This window comes from Hyperoodon ampullatus, assembly GCF_949752795.1.
Source record: "Hyperoodon ampullatus genome assembly, chromosome: 5".
In the NCBI taxonomy this organism is placed as follows: domain Eukaryota; kingdom Metazoa; phylum Chordata; class Mammalia; order Artiodactyla; family Ziphiidae; genus Hyperoodon; species Hyperoodon ampullatus.
This window is the reverse complement of record NC_136918.1, coordinates 21,805,225-21,828,813: the sequence shown is the minus strand read 5'-3', so window position 1 is coordinate 21,828,813 and position 23,589 is coordinate 21,805,225. Positions and strand designations below refer to the sequence as shown.

Genomic DNA, 23,589 nt, shown 5'->3' with positions numbered 1-23,589 from the left:
TACAGACTCACAGACATAGAGAACAGACTGGTGGTTGCCAAGGAGGAGGGGGGGTGGGAGAGGGATGGATTGGGAGTTGGGGTTTAGCAGATGCAAACTATTCTATATAGGATGGATAAACAACAAAGTCCTACTGTACAGCACAGGGAACTATATTCAATATCCTGTGACAAACCATAATGGAAAAGAATATGAAAAAGAAGGTGTGTGTATGTGTGTGCATATATATATATGCACACACACACACACATATATATAAAAATAAATATATAAAACTGAGTCACTGTTGTACAGCAGTAATTAACACAACATTGCAACCCAACTATACTTCAATAATTTTTTTTTGCGTTACGCGGACCTCTCACTGTTGTGGCCTCTCCCGTTGCGGAGCACAGGCTCTGGACGCGCAGGCTCAGTGGCCATGGCTCACGGGCCCAGCCGCACCGCGGCATGTGGGATCTTCCCGGACCGGGGCACGAACCCGTGTCCCTTGCATCGGCAGGCGGACTCTCAACCACTGCGCCACCAGGGAAGCCCCTTCAATAAATTTCAAAAGTGCATTTGAACTATAAAATCAAAACACAATTTATTGTGTTGTAGGAAAAAAAAAATACCAAAGCATATATATCTATAGTTATCTATTATCAAATTATAATACATTTTCTCTCCAGGAAAGCTTAACTATAGTTAGAAAAATAACTGGCTCTAACATCAGTTTTAGTATCTCCTCAACTTGAACATTCCTACCAAAGTATCTGTATTCATGAAACATGTAATACAACAGCAGTCCACACACAGGACTAGAATTCTATAGAATTACAACCCTGTGTTACAATCCTGCAACTCGGTAGAAGGGAACACTGAGTGTATAAGTCAATCTTGCCTGTGTTACTAATCCACTGCATTGTTTAGACAGGCCCTTCTCCGGGCTAGAGCTTCCTCAAGGAAAAGTGAGGAGTCTGGATTAAATGATCTCTAACAACCCCCCTACCCCTAAATTCATGACACCGTGTTCTCTAGCCCTCCCTTAATCCGAGGCACTTCTTTTCCTTCTAAAGTGATCAAAACATAACTTCTTGTTCATCTTGAGAATGTGATTTCCAGCAAAGGACCTACTTTAAAAAAACAACACTGCAGGCTTCCCTGGTGGCAGTGGTTGAGAGTCCGCCTGCCGATGCAGGGGACACAGGTTCGTGCCCCGGTCCGGGAGGATCCCACATGCCGTGGAGCGGCTGGGCCCGTGAGCCATGGCCGCTGAGCCTGCGCGTCCGGAGCCTGTGCTCCGCAACGGGAGAAGCCACAACAGTGAGAGGCCCGTGTACCGCAAACACAAAACAAACAAACAAAACCCAACACTGCAACAGAAAGCAGACGGTCTGTAAAGTTCCTCAGGACGCCAAGGTATAAAGCCTGTTAGACGGTGAGCAAGGGCAGCAGAGGCTCACCGACCAGCTGGTGGTTCTGCAGCGTGGTGCAGGTATCCCCTGAGCGCTTTGCGCTCACCCTGGGGTCACTGCAGACTGAGGGCTCTTACAATAAGACCCCAGGATCACTCGGAGGTTTGTTTCTGATCCAGTAAGTCTGAGGTGGGGACTGAGAATTTAAATTTCTAACAGTCTCTAGGTGATACTGATGCCACTGGTTCACAGATAACGAACACTTTTGAAACCACTGCCCTAAGCATTTGTATTTTAGATTTGTATCTTGTAAAGGTTTTAAGAGAGGCTTATTATTAATTTTTACAAAATATAAATGGTCTAGTTTTGGTATCATATATTTGGATTCTGAAATTTGTTTTGATCGAGATAAATGAAAACCCCTGCAAATTAATTACAATTTTTCAGCTGGAAAGAAAACAAAAAAAGATCCCCGATGACTGCTTTATAAAGGGCAGCTAATATGAGGGCCAGTTTATTCAGGGGGTTTGTACTATCAGCCCATCTCTGCCTCAGTTACTTTTGCCTTACTGGTTTACTCACTATGCCGTACACATTACTGAGAATTGCTTTGTCTCATACCTTCTATACTATTGCCAAACTTGTCTGTATCATAAAATATCTATTAACGTGTGTCAGGTACCCTGAGGTTGAAACTCTCAAGGAACACATTTAAGAAAAGTGTGCAACTGCTTTTCTCTTCAGTAGTTCAACTCTGTAAAAATACAGGACATTTGAACTTTCTGCTTAAAGCCACAGTAAAGATTAGAATGTTTCCTTTTCACAGATAAAGTACATTCAGTTTATCTCTATTGCCATCTTTAACAAGACTGCTCGTCAAGCTCCAGTTTTTCTCATGAAGAGTGTTGTCCCACTTATCCAAATACTCACCGTGACAAAACCAGACACTTCAAGACAGGTAGGAGACAAGGCTGTCCAATTTCACGTATTTGGCCACTCTACGATGCTATGATTAACTTAAGAGTTTCAGAATTCCAGAAAATTTTCTAATATTCGAGACGTATTAATAAATTTAGACACACAAGCTACCTTTAAGTGTAACTTTTTAGCAAGAAGGTGATCCTCAGCAGAGTTGGACTACGATTAAAAAGAAAACATGAGACCTTTGTTTCAGAATTCCAGTACATATTTCACAACGTATGTCTGGCCGGGAGAGATGAGAAATCGCTCTGCAGAAAGTGACAAAAGGCATGTAGGGAGCGGAGCCGTGGTCGTCTTCGTCACTGCATCCCTTGCGGTGCACACAAAACACTTCATAAATGTTCACTAAGTTTAACTGGAGAGGTTACATGGAACACACACACACACACAAAGAAAACTCTTGATACAGTATATACACACTGAATAATCCCAGTTACATAGTTTCAAAGTTAAGAATAAACATTTTATTCAATGAGGTAGATAAAAATACTCAAAAGTAAACTCAAAAGTAAAGCATTTTCAGAAGTGCCCACATATTATGGATTTATAGTGTATCTTTGAATTTATGCAGTGTTAACCGTTTTCATAATTCTTGTCTATTCGAGCGGTTTTCAATGTTTAGCATACTTATGATTTTTATTTAGCCAAAGTAATCACTAAAAAGATATAACGCAAAATAATTCATTTTATTTCTTAAATGCCTATGTATTTACAACCATAAAAATTTTCATGTTCTATAACTTATGAAATACTACACTTTCACATTTATTAAAAATTAAAAAATCTTAGGAAATCTATTTCAATTACTTATGGAGAAATTAATGCCAGAATGATCAGAAACTGTCAAATTACTATTATTAGCTTATTTCATCATAATCACGAATAGCATTTAATCACGAATACCTTCATTTTACTTTTAAAACCATACTTACAACTTTTAGGTTAAAATCTCATAGTGGGGCAGTAATAAGACTTCACTCCAAACCAGTCACATATGGAAGGAAGCTTTTAATTCAAGGTTTCATTAGGGTCCACAGTAAAAAGATACATTTTCATGAGGGTTAACACGATGGATAGCCAACAAGGAAATATGCTAGCAGGGGGTAGACCACTGCCATCTAAGCATGCATGGAACCAACAGACTACTTCAGAACATGCTATGTCCTTGATTACTGCCAGCTTTTCTATAATGTTCAGGTTCTCAAAGGTCACTGAATTTTATAATTATCTCCAAACAATTTTCTTCAGGGTCATTTAAGCTTTGTCTAAACAGCTGGGTGTGTTGCCAAGCAACAACACCATCTCCTCTGCTTAATTCTGCTTCCAAAATAACTTCAGTGGCACCAGAAAAATCATGATAGGAGCGAAGAATTTTATCTGTTGGAGGAAAAAAAAAAATTAACACTTTGCTTTTGGTAAGAACATAAAGAGATAGTTTTGGAATGCATTTGACATACCTGCCTTATAGACAAAAATCAACCCTTAAAAAATAAATACAAATTATTCTTTATGGAGGAAATGTGTCCTCTGAAAAAAGAAACGATGTTTTCTCCTTCCATTTGTGTTTCACCATAAAAAACATCAGCCCTACTATTAATAATGAGGTTAAAGTACAGGTTTTAATTTTTTTTTTTTTTTTTTTTTTACTGCAACAGTATGAATAACTCTAGGCTAAGGAAAACTCTTAACTACGTCTCAGATAAGCACAATCACTCTTCAGAGTGCTGAACACACACTTCACGATTACTTCTCTCGTCAAATGCTTACCGCCCGCCAGCTCTACTTGTGCTGCATCAGATCTCAATTTCCACTGTACTGCTCCTGTCTCAAAGGTCTGGCTACTTGTCCTAATGGAAATGCTATCTACGTTGAGGCCAACTGACCCACATTCAAACTTCCAGGAAATGTAAGCATAAGACGATCCTTCCTTCCGGGTTAAATACACCTATAAAGTAGGTGGGAGAAAAGGAACTGTCAGAGATCATCAAACAGTGTAGAAAAACACATATAGTCACAGTCTTATTGCCACAGGAACTATGCACAAATGGTTATTTAAAACATAACTTTTCTCCACTGAAAAGAGTTTTACTGCTAACAATTTTTCATTTTATTAGCAATCTTTGCGATAGCATCTTTTGCTATGGATGAAAGGTATTATTTGAATACAGGTGCCTCAATAAGTACAGCCCTAAGGCTGCATGCTAACCAAAATTTTGGTAAATCATATTCTCTTTTAAATTACCAACTCCAGCTATTTATTTATTTTTTATTTATTTATTTTTTAGATTTATTTATTTGTTTATTTATTTTTGGCTGCGTTGGGTCTTTGTTGCTGCGCCTGGGTTTTCTGTGGCTGCATCCAGTAGGGGCTACTCTTTATTGCGGTGCGTGGGCTTCTCACTGTGGTGGCTTCTTGTTGTGCAACATGGGCTCTAGGCACGCGGGCTTCAGTAGTTTCAGCACATGGGCTCAGTAGTTGTGGCTCGCAGGCTCTAAAGCACAGGCTCAGTAGTTGTGGCTCACGGGCCTAGCTGCTCCGCGGCATGTGGGATCTTCCCGGACCAGGGCTCGAACCCGTGTCCCCTGCATTGGCAGGCGGATTCTTAACCACTTCACCACCAGGGAAGTCCCCAGTCCAGCTATTTAAAATGAACTTTATGATGAATCCTGCTGAAAATGAAGAGTCTTTTTAAATGCAATTATTTCTTAATGTATCTTCTTTTCTAAGCCTGGATTTTCAGATAAGCTTTCCTAGAATGAGATGGGCCATATCCTCTAAATCAAGCAAATACCTCAGTCATTGCTAAGCAATGGGAATGGTTTACAAGGCTAAAAGTCCATGCTCCCTGGAAGCCTCTCTAAACAAGATGCTCCCCAGGCCTTCACCATCAATGCTGTGACCACCGTCAATGTCCTCTCTAAGACATCCAGACCGACCACTGCCTCCAGTCCAGCTCCCTTCACAGTTTCATCCACACTCTTCAAATGTGCTGACATGAAAACTGAACATCCACAGCCCTGGCCCACTCACCCAGGCTTTAACCCCTGAGAATCTGACTCTTTACTCATTTATCCCTAATGTCCAAACTCCCACAATAATCCATGCATTTCTTCGAAATAAGTCTTGGAAAAAAAAAAAAAAAACCCTTTCCTCATGGATACTGCACTTACACTTCGGTCATGACGTTACACTCATCTTTCTGCAACTGCCTAATTAACGTTTTTAACATCCCACTGCCTCCTGTCGTTTGCTGATCTAGAACATACAGCAAGTACCTGCCTCTTGCATGACATCCAAACTCGCAGTTTTCATGGTCCTCCACAAGTGCATCCCGCCTTGAACTGCCAATACTCCGTGACACAAATGTAACTGTTTTATTTCAGGTATACTTATATTACCTAACTTAACCAAATCATAAATGCTCTGGGGGCACAGGCTCTGGATTTATGGGGTTTAATAAACAGTATTTAAGTACTAGAAACTTGTGCGCGCACACATACATTCTTTCAGAAACAGCTAATCTACTTCTCAGGGGCAAACAGCTGGCAGCACCACGTGAAACACACCTGCCATGGAAATGTCCAATTCCTTACTATTCTAGTTCTCAGCCATCAAGTAAAACATCAGTCACTGCTAGCATGCTATTGATATGCTATTCTACTCGGCAACCTCTAGCTAGTTTTCTTCCAGGTTAAATATGCTGGCTAATTTGAGTTTTTAGAATCAGTGAGCTGGAGACAATGAAACCGTTAAACAATCACTCTCCAAGGAAGATGACTTAAAACTCCTTAGATCAGAAACACACAAAGCGCCTGCTGCTGTTCTGCACAACCATCCCAGCTGTCTGCACTGTTGCCTGCCCCACTCGGGTCCCGGGTACCTCACTCTAGCACGTCGGATGCGTGTGTGCCTCCTGCTTGCTCCCCTGAGAGCTGTGTGCATGGAGAGCCTGGGCTCAGGGCTGCAGCAAAGCTGCCAGGGAGCTGTTAGTCTCACCAACACTAAACTCCTGGGCACCTAGGGATTATCCATAATGTAATTACTCCTCCAAAGGAGAGGCTAGGAAGTGGGGCTACCTGGAAAAGAAGAGCCAGACAGAGGGGTCACTGGAAGAAAGGTGGTGGGAAGAAACTGAAAGACAGGGGGCAAATATATTTATGTCTCAATACATGTCTTGTGTGTCTTGTGTGTTTTCAGAGCTCAGTGGCTTCAAATGCCCCCGCTAAAAGTGTGGGCATATAATATACGATAGGCTGAAGTCAAGCTAACTTCAAAGTTCTAGTTTACCCCCAAGAACTGCCTTAATTGTATCATGTGAGTCTGGGCCAAAAATTTTTTTTCTTCTTCTTTCTTAAAGCTTCTAATTTTGAGACATGACAGAAAAGTCTTACAGGTACACATGGAAAAGTAATACCTGATCACAGTAGAAAGTGAAGACAATCTAATTAGAACTGTTTTTAACTGTCACAGAAGGCTTATAATGGCTGTTGAACATGTCTGAAAATTGCTTTTTCTAAGACTTACATTTTTCAGTCCTGAAGGCATCAGTTTTTACAACTCTAAAACTTTAAAGGATACGGTGGACTTCATCATTGAATTCTTAGATGCTTAAATAAACCTTTAAACATACTGTGAGCAAATAAAAGTCCTCTTAGGCTAAAGAAACAGCATATGGAGATAAAGCAGACCCTATTTATATTGAAAATTCATGTCATCTTTTGGACGCAACATATTCTGTCTGTAGCACTTTAACCAACTTATTTAACTCAGCATTTTTAGAGACTGTAGGATGTCACTATGGTACTGAGTACACTATGTATACCCAGTTCCATAGTATACTATGTATACGCAGTTTGGCACTTTGAAATGTACCAAAACATCAGGATTTACATAAACCTCCAACTGTGGTCCTGTCTAGGTGTAAAACCAATAGAACCAGTAATTATAATTTATTTAGGAGAAAAAAAATACTTTATAACCTCTCCAACAGGCAACTGTTTGCTCTAAAGGGGAAAAAAAGCATTTTTGTAACTGTTGATCGTTCCGAACTTCTTGATTTACCTTCAACAAATGTTTTGCCTGTTGGCTTTTTAAATTTGTATGTGATCCACCCTGGCCCCTCTCTGGCATCCGTAGACAACAAAAGCACATCACACACAAGCTGTGGGGAGGAATGAGACCAGTGCATCTGTGGCTTCAGATCTAAGTTATACTGCGTGCCATGCACCCTGCTGAGACTGGTCCTGCGGGTTGTGGCTGCGACCACTACTCTCAAGACTGTGAACAACCTGCACATCAGCTTCTTTCTGTATTTCAGATTCTTGGGAAGATCTGCACTTAAAGATTTTCTCATTACATGAGAAACATGCCAGGCTGGTTAACCGGCTGTTACGGTTTCCTGGAGGTTCAGTTTGCACTGCACTGTTTGAAGCTGCTCTTTAGTACACACTTAAAATTCTCATTCTGCTGCGGCTGCTGAGATGAACTCTGAGTTCACGGTGCAGTCAGTCATTCCTACAGATCCCCAGCAGAGCAGCTGTATTTCAAGAAATGCTAATCGAATGCTAGTAAGCTGCTCTTGCTCATGAATCTTATTTTTGGTTATTCCAATTCTTCAACTGAGGTCCAGCGTGAACACTGTCAGTTCCCACTGTATTTACATCTTTCCAGACTATGCTTCCTACTTATTCCATCTGCAGCCTCTGGATGGCCAGTGTGATGATGGTCCTCCTTTGCCTGAACTCCTGCAAGGTTTCCTATTGCATAAGTGCAAGGTCATCAAAGTCCCTGGGGCCTGACAACCGTTCACCCCTCCGGCCTTCTTCCCCGCTGTTCTCCCCGTGTTCCCGACTGCTTCCTCTTCTCTGAAGGTGCGGGTGTTTCTTGCTTCTGTGCGTGTGTACACTGTTTCTCATGCCCCTCTCTGAGAAACTCCCCTCTGCCGCCCCCTCGGATATCACTTCTTCTGCAAGGCTCCGGCGTGAGGTGCAGCGGCTCTTCCTCGTGTGTCACACACGGGCCCACGTGTCTTCCTCCTACACAGGCCTAGCTCACCTTGGGTGTGCCTCGTAACTCACCACTAGGCCCTAAGTGCCAAGCACAGAGTATGACAGGGCGCACGGCTGCCGAACGGCTGAGGGGGTCAATTCCTGACATTACGCCGTGCACCCGAAAGGGCTAACGTGACTCTAGTGGCATTGAGAATGACAAAACTGCTCAAAACTGCAAAGTACTGAGGAACATCCAAGGGGCACAGTCTGAATGAACAGAGCTCCTGCGGTGCTCGACGTGGCCCTCGGGCGCCGCAGAATTTATGCCGTACACACTCAAGCGCTCGTTCTCACATCCACCCGTCTTTATTATTAAACATTTGCTACGTATCAGGCACTATGCTAGACATGTGAATACTGAGAGCACAGAAGTGAGTAGGAAAAGACGAGGTCTCTGCCCGGGCCATGTTTACAGTCTGGTAGGAGAGACACAATCTGTTCTCACACACGTGCGTAGAATAAACTTCAGGAAGGGGAGGGGCATGATGCCACGAGTCAATACAGGGTAAAAGGAACCAGCTGGCCGGGACTGGACGGAATGAGGCTTACGCAGGTCCTAAGGGTAAGAATAAGTTAGTCCCACAGAAAAGAAAGAAACGAGGCTCCGCGAGGAGGGGGCAGGGCAGGGCATGCAGAGAGCCAGGGGGCAGCCTGGGGGTGCAAGGCGAGGGCCAGACTCAAGAGCCCGGAGCTGCTTCTCACCCTGAGAGCACTCAGTAACGAACGGGGTTCTGAAAACGTTCTCCATGCTGTAGCCAGAAAAACATCTTTGAAGGGACCAGGGCAATGCTGGGAGACTAGTCAGGAAGCCACTAACATCACTTTTATCAGGGTGTTATTACCTGCCTCCTAAAAAGAAGACTTTTTTTTTTCCTGCGGTATGCGGGCCTCTCACTGCTGTGGCCTCTCCTGTTGCGGAGCACAGGCTCCGGACGCGCAGGCTCAGCGGTCATGGCTCACGGGCCCAGCCGCTCCGTGGCATGTGGGATCCTCCCGGACCGGGGCACGAACCTGTGTCCCCTGCATCGGCAGGAGGACTCTCAACCACTGCACCACCTGGGAGGCCCAAAAAGGAGACTGTTGATTGAGCTTTTTATGTTCCCTTCAAATCCAGACACCACTGAACAGTGTCTTTGCTAAGGAGTAAAATTCAGAGAGTCTCTGTGCTCCCGGGAGGCTGCCACTGTGAGAGCTTACGGTTCTGTTCTAATCACCCACAGACGGGCTGCACGGGACCTGCTGTGACTCCAGCGTGGGGATTACTGAGTGGAATGAGCCTCTAGTTTTAGCTGAGTTAGAGAATCCCTAGCAGGGGGCGTCCTCGAACAGAACGACAGAGGTTGATTTAGGCGAAAAATTCATGTTTTAATGGCAACATATGACTTCGGAGTGATTAGTCTCTACAAGCGCAGTTACAATTCCAGCATTCTTCTTCATTTAGTAGTATTTTAACTGGAAATGGATTCGTTCAGCTTTTTGAAAAACGGCGCCCCTAGTAAAAGCACACGAAGGCACAAACTTTGCTTCAGTAGGCTCCTGTTTCATACTTAATGGCCCTCACACCTCACTTGCCTTATGTAAAGCCTTCTCACAGGACACCCCGGCTCCGGCCACGACCGTCTACTCAGAGGTCTGGAAGCGAGCCCTGCCCTGCACGCTCCGGCCCTGCCTCGCGAGCACCTACTCCGCTCTCCGTGCGCAGGCCCAGCGGCACCCGTGCTGTAGCGCTCTGCCAGCCTCCCGCAGTCCCCAAGGCAACGCGCTGGCATCCTTGTTACAGCGCCCTGCGTCGTGGCTGCTCACGCTTCCTGGACTGTGAGGGCCGACACGGTGGCACCTTCACCTGCGCGTCCTCACGGTGAGAGCCGTGCCGGGTACAGCAGGCGCTCGGTGCACGTGTGCCAATGAGCAAACGCGGGAACAGGACGGGAGCATGCACACACTGACCCTGCTCCTGGGTACAGTGCTGTCTTCTCCACCAGGCCGGTGGTCAGGGCGCGAGGCATGCCTTGTCTCCAGTTCAGCACACGCTAGTCCTTGGGTAAATGCCATGTCTGTCCTCTCCTGCTTTCTGTTCAGAGCAATTCTTCAGGTAAGGATGTTTTCCAGAAGAAGCTCATCCTCTCTCATCAGCGAGAAGAGTCAATTACAGATACACATATCTTGAAGTTTTAAATTTTATCTTGTATTATATTTTATGCCCTTCCTTAACTAAAGAAGAGAATTCCTCCATCTACAATCTCAGTGAGCCTACAAATCATTCTTGGCTTAATACAAACAGATAGTCAAAATAAGCACCAAGGTAAGTTTAGAACAAAAACCTATGGGGTGGGGGGGTGGTGGTGGAAGAAAGCAGGGACCTTATCTTTGTATGTCCTCTGTACTCTGATTAATGGCTGGTACAGTGATAAGCATGTAGTAGATGCTCATAAACACCAGCAGCTATTCATCTGTGACTCACCTGCTAAATCTATTCACTATGTCTTACAAGTGAACAGCTTCTCACTCTTCAGGTGGCAAGTTAAAGCTGCCTATAAGCTCATTCACTCCAGTGAAACCTATCAATAATATGGTCAGACCTACTTAGGTCATGTGAGTTGCTCTGAGCTTATTTTTGGTGTGTGCCTAAGGGGGAGGGCAGTCTAAAAGCAAAGCCTCTTATTCCAGACAGCAAGTAACAACAATGTACAAGTTGGTATAATAGACTACTACACTCCCACTATCCATTTCTCCCTTTATTTTTAGGAAACAGAGAAGAAATAACCAATATTGCTGCTCAATCATCCACATTGTTATGGAACAGAAGTGTGTTAGATGGTTAGCTCTTGGGACTTTGGACTAAATGGGTTACGGTCCCTAAGAGCTTGCCCGTAGCAGGCAATCAGTACACATCTATGAAGAAAGTGGATAACAGTATACTCTACATATCCATGCAAAAACTAGTCACATGAGTTGGTCATACACTTGATTATTTTTCCCCATGAAAGAATTAAATTCGGCCTCTTTGATGAAAATGGATACTTTCTTGATATAAACACACAGATTTCGAATGGACATTTCATTAAACAGAGAGCAGGATCTTCTTTTACAACTTTAAGGATTACTAAAAGTAATTTTGATATCCGTTTTCACATTATGCACAGCTGAAAAATGAAGCCAATCTATATTTGTTTAAACAACGACTGAAGTTTTAAACAGCTTCATGCATTACGTTACCATGTTCCAGTCTGTTTCAACTTTTCTGAATATGGATTCCATTCTCCACACACCATTCTCCCATCCAGAAATGGTTTGGTTATTACTTGAAATGCGGACATAATGATTTTTTACTATATTATAGCAAAGGTGGAGCTGTTTAGAAATCTTCTCGTTTTCAGAGGGGATGAACAGGGTTTCTTTACTCTTAAAAAGAAAGCAGAATTAGTTTTTCAACATAATAGAAAACAGATCCATAGAGAGGTACTGCTATGGATAGTGGTTAAGAGATTCCTTCAACTTGAAAATGAAAAACTGGTGCCATTGGAAAATCTGGAAAATATTTTACAGATTAAATATGAACAGTATGATGCTGACGTAGCACCAAACATTACTAGACAGAAAACAAGAAATATAAACCGTAACTGACTTACACTTTTCGGATTTTGTGTCAACATGACTTCATTTCCACCACCACCATGTCTTAATTGGATGCTGCAATCCTCTCCTACAGCTGATTTCCCAGCTTTCAACTCTTAACGTCTCCACACAGTCATCAACGTGATTGTTAAAAATGTAAATTGGGACACATCACTTTCTTTTTTTTTTTGGCTGCACCACGTGGCATGGGGGACCTTAGTTCCCCCAGCAGGGATCGAACACACGGCCCCTGCAGTGGAAGTGCGGAGTCTCAACCACTGGACCCCCCCAGGGAAGTCCCTCACCTTCCTGCTTAACTGGCTCCACTGACCTCTCACTCTCACTGCACAGGAACGCCACACCTCTACCAAGGCTACCAGGGCCCACATGGCTTGTCCTCTGCTTCTTCTCCAACCAGATCCCAGGCACCCTTCTCTGCGGTCTCTTCACCCCCACCGTGTTACTTCTTCTTTAGTTCCTCACAAAGGCCCAGCTGCTTCCTGCCACAGGGCCATGACACATGCTGTTCCCTCCGTCTGGAATGCTGTTCCTTCTACTCTCCAGCTACGTGATTCTTTCTCACCCTTCAGGCCTCAGCCTAAAGCCGTTTCACCAGGGTCCTTTCCTGATGCCCGAAAAGAGGACAGTGCCTGGGGAGGTATAGCTGGAAACAATCTTGCGCACATGTGAAATTGCTACAAAAACTCTTGTTTCACCTTAAAATTCCAGGCAAATTTTGCATTCTATTACAAAATAAATGTTTATTTTAATGTAAAACAGTCGCCTGAAATCACCGGTTGAATCTCAGGTTTGAGGAAGATGATGTATTTGTCCCGCGCCTGTCTGTGGCACCGACACAACGTCCCCTCCCACTCAGATGTGAGCATAGCAGCGTGTGGTGTGTGGGGCTGGGCTGCCCTGTGCACTGCAGGTTGCTCGGCAGCATCCCTGGCCCCTCACCCGCCAGATGCCAGTGGTACTGCCCCTCACAGCTGGAACCCCCAAAATGTCCCCGGACATTACAAATATCTCCTCGAAGGCAGTCATCCACTGTTGAGAACCACTGCTCTAGTCTGTATCAACGTCTTGCTTCTAACTAATCAATTTACTAATCAATCAAGATAGTAGGTGATGCTTTCCTGTTAAACACTGGGAACTAGGTAGTACACAATGTAAAAACTTCAAATGTACAAGGATCAATAAGTAGAATACAAAACATCTTAGAGATGGAAAAAGAAAAATATTTATAAATGTATAAACAAGAAGATAATTCCCTAGCAGAACCTGGATAAGGTTAAAAAAAAAAAAGTAGTTTATTATTTTTAGAAGGTGATTTTCTAACTATGAATTAGTACACTACACTTTAAAACAAGCATGTAACAATACTTCTCAATTCTTCTCTATCAAAGATATTTCAGAGTGCTGACATAAACCAGATGGAATTAAAATATTAAAGTAGCATTGTCTACTATTTTACCAAGGATAACTAATTACCAAAGGGAAAAGAAAAATATGTTACTGAATATATCATATTTCATAATTCTTTAAAATATAAGATTAAGACAAAACTTCTCTTTATGAAAATATCACCAATGTTTCCTTCTTTTTCCAACCGATTTCAAGACACAGTTCCCTAATTTTTTAGGACTGAGTTTTTAAACAAACATCTATTTGTAAAGAGGAAAATGATTTTTTAAATCCACGGCCCTAATATGGTCTCCAATAACTGAGAAATCAAAAAAATGTTCATCAGGGAAAACAATCTGGGCATAGGACCCAATTCATATTTTTAAAGTTTAATCAATGTATATGCCATGCAAGAGGAAGTGCACTCATCCACAAAAAGAAAAAGAAGCGAAGACCTAAATAGCCCCATTTTAAACTGAACACAGCTGTGAATTACATTAGCTCTTTTCAATTGGCTTCATTTAGATTTAGACTTGTAACTTGCACTGCGTCAGCAGTGATCTGAATTATTTGTTGAAATTAGATCTTGTAATTCTATGGCTGAACCAACACTTCTAACTGCCAGCTAAAGATGATGGGATAAATTTAAAAGTAAACAAAGTTTACTAGAGATAATTCTCCCCTTCGGGACATATTCCTTTATTAGAGAAATGAGGTGTAACAATGGCAAATTTAGAAAAAGTAGATATAAAACTTTGTGTGGGACTGTTTGATACTGCTACTGTGATGGATTATTCTCCTTTTAAGCATTTTTCATTGCTTATCTTCTTAGACGTTTATATTAAATACTTTCTAGTGAGTCAACTTTAGGCTCCCTAAGAGCAAAGGACATTCTACTGTACTTAATGTCCATTACAGAGCACACTGCTTTAATGCTAGCCCCTAACTCTAGAAATTACATTTCCATTGTTCATTATTTAATTTTGGGAGATTAATCAAGTGATAAGATCTTCAAATAAGTTTGACTATATAACAGTACTCACAGCAACAACACTTTCTAGCCAAAACCAGATGCAAGCAAGTATGTAATAAGAAATAAACACTTTCATCCGCTGAATTACCCAGATTCTATTATTTTTCCCACTTTATAAAGTTTTCATAGCACTGAACGCGACTTCACAAAAGAGGATATCCAAAAGTTTAAAGAATGGGACTTCCCTGGTGGCCCAGTGGTTAAGAATCCACCTTCCAACACAGGGGATGTGGGTCTGGTCCCTGGTCGGGGAACTAAGATCCCACATGCCGCGGGGCAACTAAGCTCGCGCGCCGCGCAACTACTGAGCCTGCGCACTTCAACGAGAGCCTGTGTGCCGCAAACTACAGAGCCCACATGCTCTGGAGCCCACGCGCCGCAACTAGAGAGAAAAAAACCACACGCCACAAGTAGAGAAGCCCACGCGCTGCAACGAAGAGCCCATGCACCGCAACAGAAAGATCCCGCATGCGGCAACCGAAGACCTGACGCAGCCAGAAATAAAAATAAATAAATAAACGAAAGTTTAAAGAACAGACATGCAACTTCATCATTCAGCACCAAAGTGTAAATTTAAAATCGGAAAAAAAATGGATATATATGTACGTATAACTGAATCATTTTGCTGTACACCTGAAACACAACATTGTAAATCAATTATACTTCAATAAAAAATTTAAAAAACTATGTTTTCCAGGAAAAAAAGTAATTTCTTACTAAAAAAATAATAAAATCACAATATAATACTATCACTACTATATACCACCAGAAATGCTAACATGAAAAAGACAGACAGGCAACTATAGGCAGAGCCGCAGAAAAGTCTCATTTACTGCTGGGGAGGGTGTAAACCGGCACAACCGCTCTGGGAAACTGCTCAGCGGCATCCGCTAAAGCCGAACATCCTCACACTACCACTGCGATCCAGCTGTTCTGCTCCCGGGTAGGCACCCATCTGAAACGCATACACATTCACTGAAAACATGTCTGTGTATGTTCACAGCAGCATAAGTTTTAAAAACCTGAAGTATACTTGATATACAATATTGCGTTAATTTCAACTGTAGAGCAAAGTGGTTATTTCTATATATATGTTTTCAGGTTATTTTCCATTACAGGTTATTACAAGATACTGGATATAGTTTTCTGTGCTCTACAGTGAACCCTTGTTGGTTATCTCTTTTATACACGGTAGTGTGCATCTCTGAATCCCATACTCCTAATTTATAACCCACCCCTCTCCCCTTTGGGCAACCGTAAGTCTGTTTTCTATGTCTGTGGAGTCTGCTTCTGTTTTGTAAATAGATTCATTTGTATTTTGTTTTAGATTCCACATACAAGTGATATCATGTAATATTTGTCTCTGTCTGACTTACTTCACTTAGTATGATCATCTCTAGGTCCATCCATGTTGCTGCAAATGGCATTACTTCATTCTTTCTTATGGCTGAATAGTATTCCATTGTATGTATGTACCACATCTTCTTTATACATTCATCTGTTGATGGACACTTAGGTTGTTTCCATGTCTTGGCTATTGTAAATAGCACAGCAGCACAATTTTAAGCCAAAATCGAGAAACAACCCAAATACCCAATAGTGATGTGGATAAATTATACTATGTTCACACAGTGGAATATTATACCACAATGAGAAAATAAATGTACTATAAACACGCAGCAACAAGTATGAATCTCACTAAATAATGTTGAGACAGAAATCGTCCACTAATGAGTACATCCTGTATGATTCCATTTACATAAAGCACAATAACAGGCAAAACTAGTCCATATTAGAAACCAGGAAAAAGGTCACTCTTAGGGGTGAAAGGCAGTGGCTGGAAGGGAACTCAGGTTGTTCAGACATCTGCTTGTCTAACTTCTTATTCTGGTTAGTGGTTACATGGGGAACCACAATTTGTGAAAATCTGTTAAGCTGTACACTTACAATTAATGGGTTTTTATGTACTTTAGTCATAACTGCCCTAGAAATTTACGTAAGGTAACAACAGAAAAATCCCATTTTAATTGCTTTGCTAACTCTTGTATGTAATTATACTACGTCAATCAATTATTGGTTCTCTTCAAATGTTTACATTTTTTAATAATTACTCTGCAAAGTTCACTGAAAGGTCGTGGCCAACGTGTTTTTCTGCATGTAAAGGGCACAGGACAGGAAGTGGTAAAGTGAGAAGGTTATCAGGCTGTAATGAAGCAAATACCTCTGGACCCGTTTCACCTCGGGCTACTCTCCACGCCAATGACCCAGATATCCTTCCTCCAAGTTCTCCAGGCTTAGGGCTTTTGGGAGATATAAATTCAACAAGCTCCACAATGATCCTCTGGAGAAGTTCTTTTCTTCTGTTTTCTGACAAAGATATCTGCCTCTGTAATGCACGTTTAAAAAAAACATCATTAACGATTAGGGGAATGCAGAGGTCCATCTCTAAGTATGAATATAATTAAGACATCTGTATTTTAACAGGGTCTTGGAAAGAAGTAACCAACTTTGTTTTCATACATGTAATTTTGGAAAATAGAAAGGACACTGTGGAAACAAAATACTTTTACAAATTTTATGTTAAGAAATCACTGAACACCCATATCCAACTTCCCATGCCCTTTAATGGCTTAAGTTTAAAACAGAGGCAGCAGCTTCTGCTTCTGGCTGTGACAGCCTGAGTCAGACTAACTGTCCTGCTGAGAAAGGTGTGGACAGCAGGGAACACACACACACACACACACACACACACACACACACGCACGCACGCACGCTGTCTGAATGCAACACAAAGCTACCAAGGTAGCCCGACCTGAAGAAGCTAAGATCCCAAGGGAAGAAACAAACTGAGGTGAACTGAACTGCGCCTCTTCTCCCTTCCAGGCATTTGCCAATCATCAAATGGCCCAAGGAGCCGAGCTCAAAACAGGTGAACATGTTGAAACACTGAATCTCAACCACTGTAAGGTGATCTGCCTTATTCTAATTGCCTGCCAACAGCAAAATTCGTTGTTTTTTAAATCATGAAAAATAATATGCATATATATATAGTAAAAAAAATTTCAGTACTACCAAAGGGGTATAAAATCAAAGCTGAAACTTCCCTCTTGGACCCCCAAGTCCTCTTCCCAGAAATACTCATTGTTATGTTAACAACTTCCCATGCCTTGTTCCAGAAATTTCCCTATGTGGACAAGTGTGTGGGTAATTATATTCAAGACACAATTACTTCGAAAAATAAGGCAACATATTTTTTATGTCAACTAGTATATACATAGAAATTTTGTTTCACTGAACTTTGAGATGTGACAATTTAAGGCAAAAAAAACCCCACCTCACAATACTTAAAACAAGTCCTCAAAAATTTTAATTTAAATATTTAAATATTTTTCATTGTAAAATAATGCTACTACTTGAAGAAGAACTTCACTGGGTTAAAAACTGGCTATTCTTGATTATATAATATTTCAAATGTCCTTTGAAAAATGACAAATGCCCATCACATACCTGCTTATTAAGTGTATTAATAGTTTCTCGAAGTAACTCTTCTTTAATTTCAGTTCTTCTGGAGATTACCTCTTCATGTTTACAAGAATAGCGCCAAGTGACATCAACCACCTCGAATTATAGGACACAAATATTTAACAAGATTACAACCATCAACATTAATTTGCTAAATACCTAAAATGCATGTAATTCTTAAATAGAATTTTTAAAATGCTGTCCTTTGTTTAACATTTTAAAACCTGTGGAAAAAAAATCGAAGAGAAAATGCTTTTTGTTCATTTTCTAACCAGTACACTTCCAAGAAAGACTGTGATTAGGAGATAAAATTTTCAGAACATTTAGCTGTTTATAACTTATCTACAAAGCCAATTTCACAAAATTCAACAAATAAACACTCCATTTTATTGTACTGAATACATAAATTATATATAAATATATTATAGAACTGATTTTTGACAAAGGTACAATTCAGTGGAAAAGGATAACTTTTTCAACAAACGGTGCTAGAACAATTCATTATCCATATGCAAAATAATGAATTTCAATTCACACCTTGGACTATCTACAAAAATTAGCCCAAAATGGATCACAGACACAAGTGTAAAACTAAAAGTATAAAACTTCTAAAAGAAAATGTAGGAGAAAATCCTTGTGGCTCAGGCTAGGCAAACATCTCTTAGACATAACATCAAAAAGCAAGATCCGGGCTTCCCTGGTGGCGCAGTGGTTGAGAGTCCGCCTGCCGATGCAGGGGACACGGGTTCGTGCCCCGGTCTGGGAAGATCCCACATGCTGCGGAGCGGCTAGGCCCGTGAGCCATGGCTGCTGGGCCTGCGCGTCCAGAGCCTGTGCTCCGCAACGGGAGAGGCCACAGCAGTGAGAAGCCCACGTAATGCAAAAAAAAAAAAAAAAAAAAAAAAAAAAAAAAAAAAAAAAAAAAAAAAAAAAAGCAAGATCCACAAAAGAACAAATTGATAAACTGGACTTCATCAATTTCTTCTCTTCAAAAGTCACTGAGAGAATAAAAAGACAAGCCAGATAGGGAGAAAATCCTTGCAAAGCACATACCTGAAAAAGGACTTGTATTCAGAATATATGAAGAACTCTCAAAACTCAAGAATAAGAAAATGAACAACCCAACTAAAAAAAGAAAGGGCAAAGAAGAGAAATGGATGACAAACAAGCCCATAAAAAGATGCTCAGTGTTGGTCCTCAGGGAAATGCAAATGAAACCACAATGCGACACCACCGCTCGGTCTACTAAAAAGGGCTAAAGTGGAAAAGTCAGACCATACTGTTAGCAAGAATATGGAGAAACTGGGAATTCACACATATTGCTGATGAGAATGCAAAACAGCATCATCGCTTTGGAAAACAGTTGAGCCAGTTTTTTAAAAAGTTAAACAATCACCTACCATACGATTCGGTCATTCCACTAGCAGGCATTTACCAAAGAGAAAAAAGAAAGCATATGCCCATATAAAGACTTGTGCAGCTGTATTTGAAATAGTAAAAAACTGCAAAGTACCGAAATGTCCATCAACAGGCAAATGGATAAACAAACCATGGTACATTCGTACGATGGAATGCTGCTCAGCAATAAAAAGAATAAATTATTGATACTTGCAAACACATGGAGGAACCTCCAAATAATTACGATGAGTAAAATAAACCCCCCCATCAAAAAGAGTATATATGATTCCGTTTACATACAACTCTGGAAATGCACATTAGTGTATAGTCTCAGAGAGTAGATCTGTGGTTGCCTGGAGAGGGGCAAGAAGGAGCGAGAACGAACACAAGGAAACTCCCGGGATAATGGATGTGTTCACCACCTTGACTGCAAAGGTCATCTCTCAGGCATATACAAATGACAACACTTATTAAATTGTACACTTTAAACATGTGCTGCTTATTTTATGTCAATTATACCTTCAAAGGCTGTCAAAAAAGAAAAAAAAATTTTATTCTTAGAACGCATTTTTTCTCTTCCGTCCTACCTCATCTTTAGAAAATGCGATGATGTAGGACAGCTTCTTGCCCCAGCCGATCTCATAGAGGAGGGGCTTGTCACAGATGTCTTCACATGCGTCACAGTGCAGCCACCGCTGCTGAGAAGGGGAGTACACTTCTGTCCAGACGTGGTCTACGCAAGTGACAGACGAAGACGCGACAGGAGAAAAACAAAAGCTAAGTTTATAAAACCAAGACTTCCAATAACTATATACAAACGCATAAGATGAGAACCACATGATAATATGCAAGATTCTAAATTTTAATTAACAAGTGAGCATTTTGTGGCACACAAGACTCTAGAACACCTGCTTTAATTTCTCTTTCTCTTCTTTTTAATAGGGGCAATTCTTGATGACTTTTTTTTTTACTTTTTATTTTTATTTTCTGGCTGCGCCATGCGGCATGTGAGATCCTAGCTCCCCAACCAGGGACCGAACCCGTGCCCCCTGCAGTGGAAGCATGGAGTCTTAACCACTGGACCGCCAAGGAAGTCCCTCTCTCTCTCTCTGAAATTCTTGCAATTGTTCTGGAAAACCTCCTTTAATACAGTCAGTTTTAGGCTTAATTAAAAATAATGTGAGCTATAACTCTGAAAAGGGCAAACACATTGAACAACAGCACATAAACCACAGGACTAATGCACACAGTTTGCTAATGTGAAGGAGTTAATTCCACTTGGGAACTGTAGGCCAGCAGAGGTCTAACAGAGGATGTCTGGTTACTGATGGTCTCTATTTGACTGTAAGAGAACAGTAACTATTAAGTGAAGGTTTCATTTTATCCTAAGAAAATAACAGAAACACAAGTGAAAAAAATCTAAGAAGAAAAACTTTTTAACATGTGACACAAGTTCTAACTAAATAAGGACAATATAAATCTCACATGGCTTTTATTATATTTTATTGTATATTAAGATTACTAAATCTTTTACACTAATCTCTACAAAAATGAAGATTTCTACAGAACATTATTACACATGTTCTTATCCATAGAGAAACAGCGCTACTAAAATGTCATGATAAATTGTTAATAAAAAATGTTTAGAGTGTAAAGTACCAGGCAAAATGCTAGGGGTACTAAAAAAAATCCTGTGATCCCCATTAAAAAAAAAAACAAAAAAAAAACCCACGAGGCTGGGATTACTGCTATTTACAGAAGGCAAATGGAAACACAGACTGACAAGGCGGGACTGTACACCCCATCCTGAAGTCAGCAAGACCACCCTGGCCTCTGCCCACACGGCGTCCGCACCTGTGTAATCCCAGACGTAGCGGGCTTCAAAGCCCAGGGCTCTGCAGCACAGTGTGAAACAATTGGCCCACTCCCCGCACCGTCCACATCTTGTTTCCAGAAGTTTCTCGGGATTATTATACCTGGTTTAAAATAACAACAACAAAAAGCTTCGATTCATTATAGAAATCAAGCATTCTAAAGAATTTACATTACCTCTGTGCTAAACAGTAATATTTCTTAACTTCATATTCTATTTTTTTTTTTTTTTTTTTGGCGATACGCAGGCCTCTTACTGTTGTGGCCTCTCCCGTTGCGGAGCACAGGCTCCGGACGTGCAGGCTCAGCGGCCATGGCTCACGGGCCCAGCCGCTCCGCGGCATGTGGGATCTTCCCGGACCGGGGCACGAACCTGTGTCCCCTGCATCGGCAGGCGGACTCTCAACCACTGCGCCACCATGGAAGCCCTTAACTTCATATTCTTAAATAACAATTAAAGAGCCTAGAATATGTGAGGCATTGTGCTAGAATCCTGGGTGGAAAATGATTAAACAGTGGTACAGCCTTCAAGGAGCTTATAGTCCTGAGAGAGGAAAGGAGAGAACACAAATCATTTAAATACACAGCAGAATGTGATACCAACCCTACAACAGGTCAGAATTAGTGTCATGGGGAGGGGTCGGGGAGGAGGGCTTGATCCTGAACTGGGCCTTGAAGGACAGGCAGGATCCGGACAGGCAGATTCTCTAGGAAATCTGCATTAAGCATTAGTGTTACTCTAACAAGTGGTATAATTAGCTCATTGTACTTCAAAGGTAAACAACTTTAACAAACAACTCAAGAAAGATCTTAAAGCTTAGTTGAACTCAGTTTTGCTTAAAATACTATTCTTCTTTCTAACAATCATTTGGATTGAAATTTAATTCTGCTTAACTACTTAAAGGTGCTTGCTAATTTGCAAGTTGTTTTTTGAAATGTGTTGGCAACATTCTTTTAAAAAGTTACTCCAGTTATAAAATTATCATAAAGCTGAAGAACATCAAAATTTGCGTATTGTGTTGAGGATTTTGAGCTAATAAAGCTACTCAGGAAAAGTGCCCAGCTGAGCAGCGATGTCAGCTGTGAATGAACTGTATCTGCAATGACAAGCTGTCTGTCTTCAATCAAGCAGATGCTCTTGCTTGAGCTAAGTTAAATGAATTTATGGTTTAGGTAATGTAATTACTGGAAGAAGTTGCGTGTTAACGTGAAGAAGTAACACCAGCAGGATTAGAGCATCCTACGCCTCCATCTTCTAAACACACTTGTGCCAACTTGAAAGGCTGCTTGGTCTCTAACTGATAGTGTTCATCCTCCCAGCCCTACCCAGAGACAAGCACACGGTTAGGAGGGAAAAGGACAACGCTCGGTACAGACACCTTTGTTAGCCTCTGTCTCCCTGTGCACTCACTATCAGTCTACACCCAACTGCTTAGACTTTATGAGGACAGGATTTAATCACAGACATCTTTTATCTTCAAATCTTTGCAAAGTACCTGTGCACACATATGCTGAATGAAAAAATAACCTGCGCTTATTTTAGATAATTATTGGACAGTGGACTCTGTTTATCTTAGACTCTGTATATCACAGGACTGATTCCTCATTAGGACAGAACTGAGTCCCTAAGCCCCCAAAATCAGGTATTTCAAAAACTTGGTATCTTTTCTTGCCTGATGACACAACCAAACTTTACAAGTATTGTCAATTAAGAACATCTGATAAGAGACTTATAAACTAAAGGATGGAAAAAGTGAACAGAAAAGTTCCAGTTCCCTTAGTTTAAATTTAGAGATATGAGGGTAGGTTAGGTTGGTAGCAGAAGCCCCTAATTAAACTTCTGTCATTCAAGATAAAATATGATGAGGGGACTTCCCTGGCAGTCCAGTGGTTAGGACTCGGCGCTTCCACTGCAGGGGGCGCGGGTTCGATCCCTGGTCGGGGAACTAAATCCCATGTGCCACACAGAACAGCCAAAAAAAAAAAAAAAAAAAAAGATAGTCCTATACTATACTTCAACCTTCCATATTTCCATCTGATGATTTTGAGTACAGCATTGTATTTACTATCACAATGATCACTATTATTCTAATGTTTTAGCAGTATTTTATGTGTTATCAGTTTTATTATTAAAGTTATCAGAAAGTTAAAATTTATGTATTAAAAGAATAAAAATACAAGATTTACAGCATTAAGTTGCTAGGACTGCACTCAATTTATATTCAAGAGTCAACAAACATTTCCTATATAAAGCCAGACAGTAGATGTTTCAGACTGTGCAGACCATATGGTCTCTTGCCAGTATTCAACTCT

At 41.2% G+C, this 23,589-nt stretch overlaps 1 protein-coding gene across 2 annotated transcripts in view; it reads right to left on the bottom strand.

The window, feature by feature from the left end:
- Positions 1-3,371: 3,371 nt before the first annotated feature.
- The window catches only part of NGLY1 (N-glycanase 1), a gene marked incomplete at its 5' end in the record, with an annotated part of 56,618 nt that continues 36,400 nt past the window's right edge, over positions 3,372-23,589 (bottom strand). Inside the window, 6 exons of one of the 2 annotated variants that reach the window (XM_079704372.1) lie at positions 3,372-3,755; positions 4,146-4,323; positions 11,646-11,831; positions 16,706-16,870; positions 17,992-18,102; positions 21,161-21,380. In XM_079704372.1, the coding sequence (XP_079560498.1) occupies positions 3,580-3,755; positions 4,146-4,323; positions 11,646-11,831; positions 16,706-16,870; positions 17,992-18,102; positions 21,161-21,380 (1,036 nt within the window). In that variant the 3' untranslated portion in view covers positions 3,372-3,579. Of the gene's footprint in view, positions 3,756-4,145; positions 4,324-11,645; positions 11,832-16,705; positions 16,871-17,991; positions 18,103-19,991; positions 20,138-21,160; positions 21,381-23,589 lie in introns of both variants that reach the window. The other variant, XM_079704373.1, reaches the window with a different exon arrangement.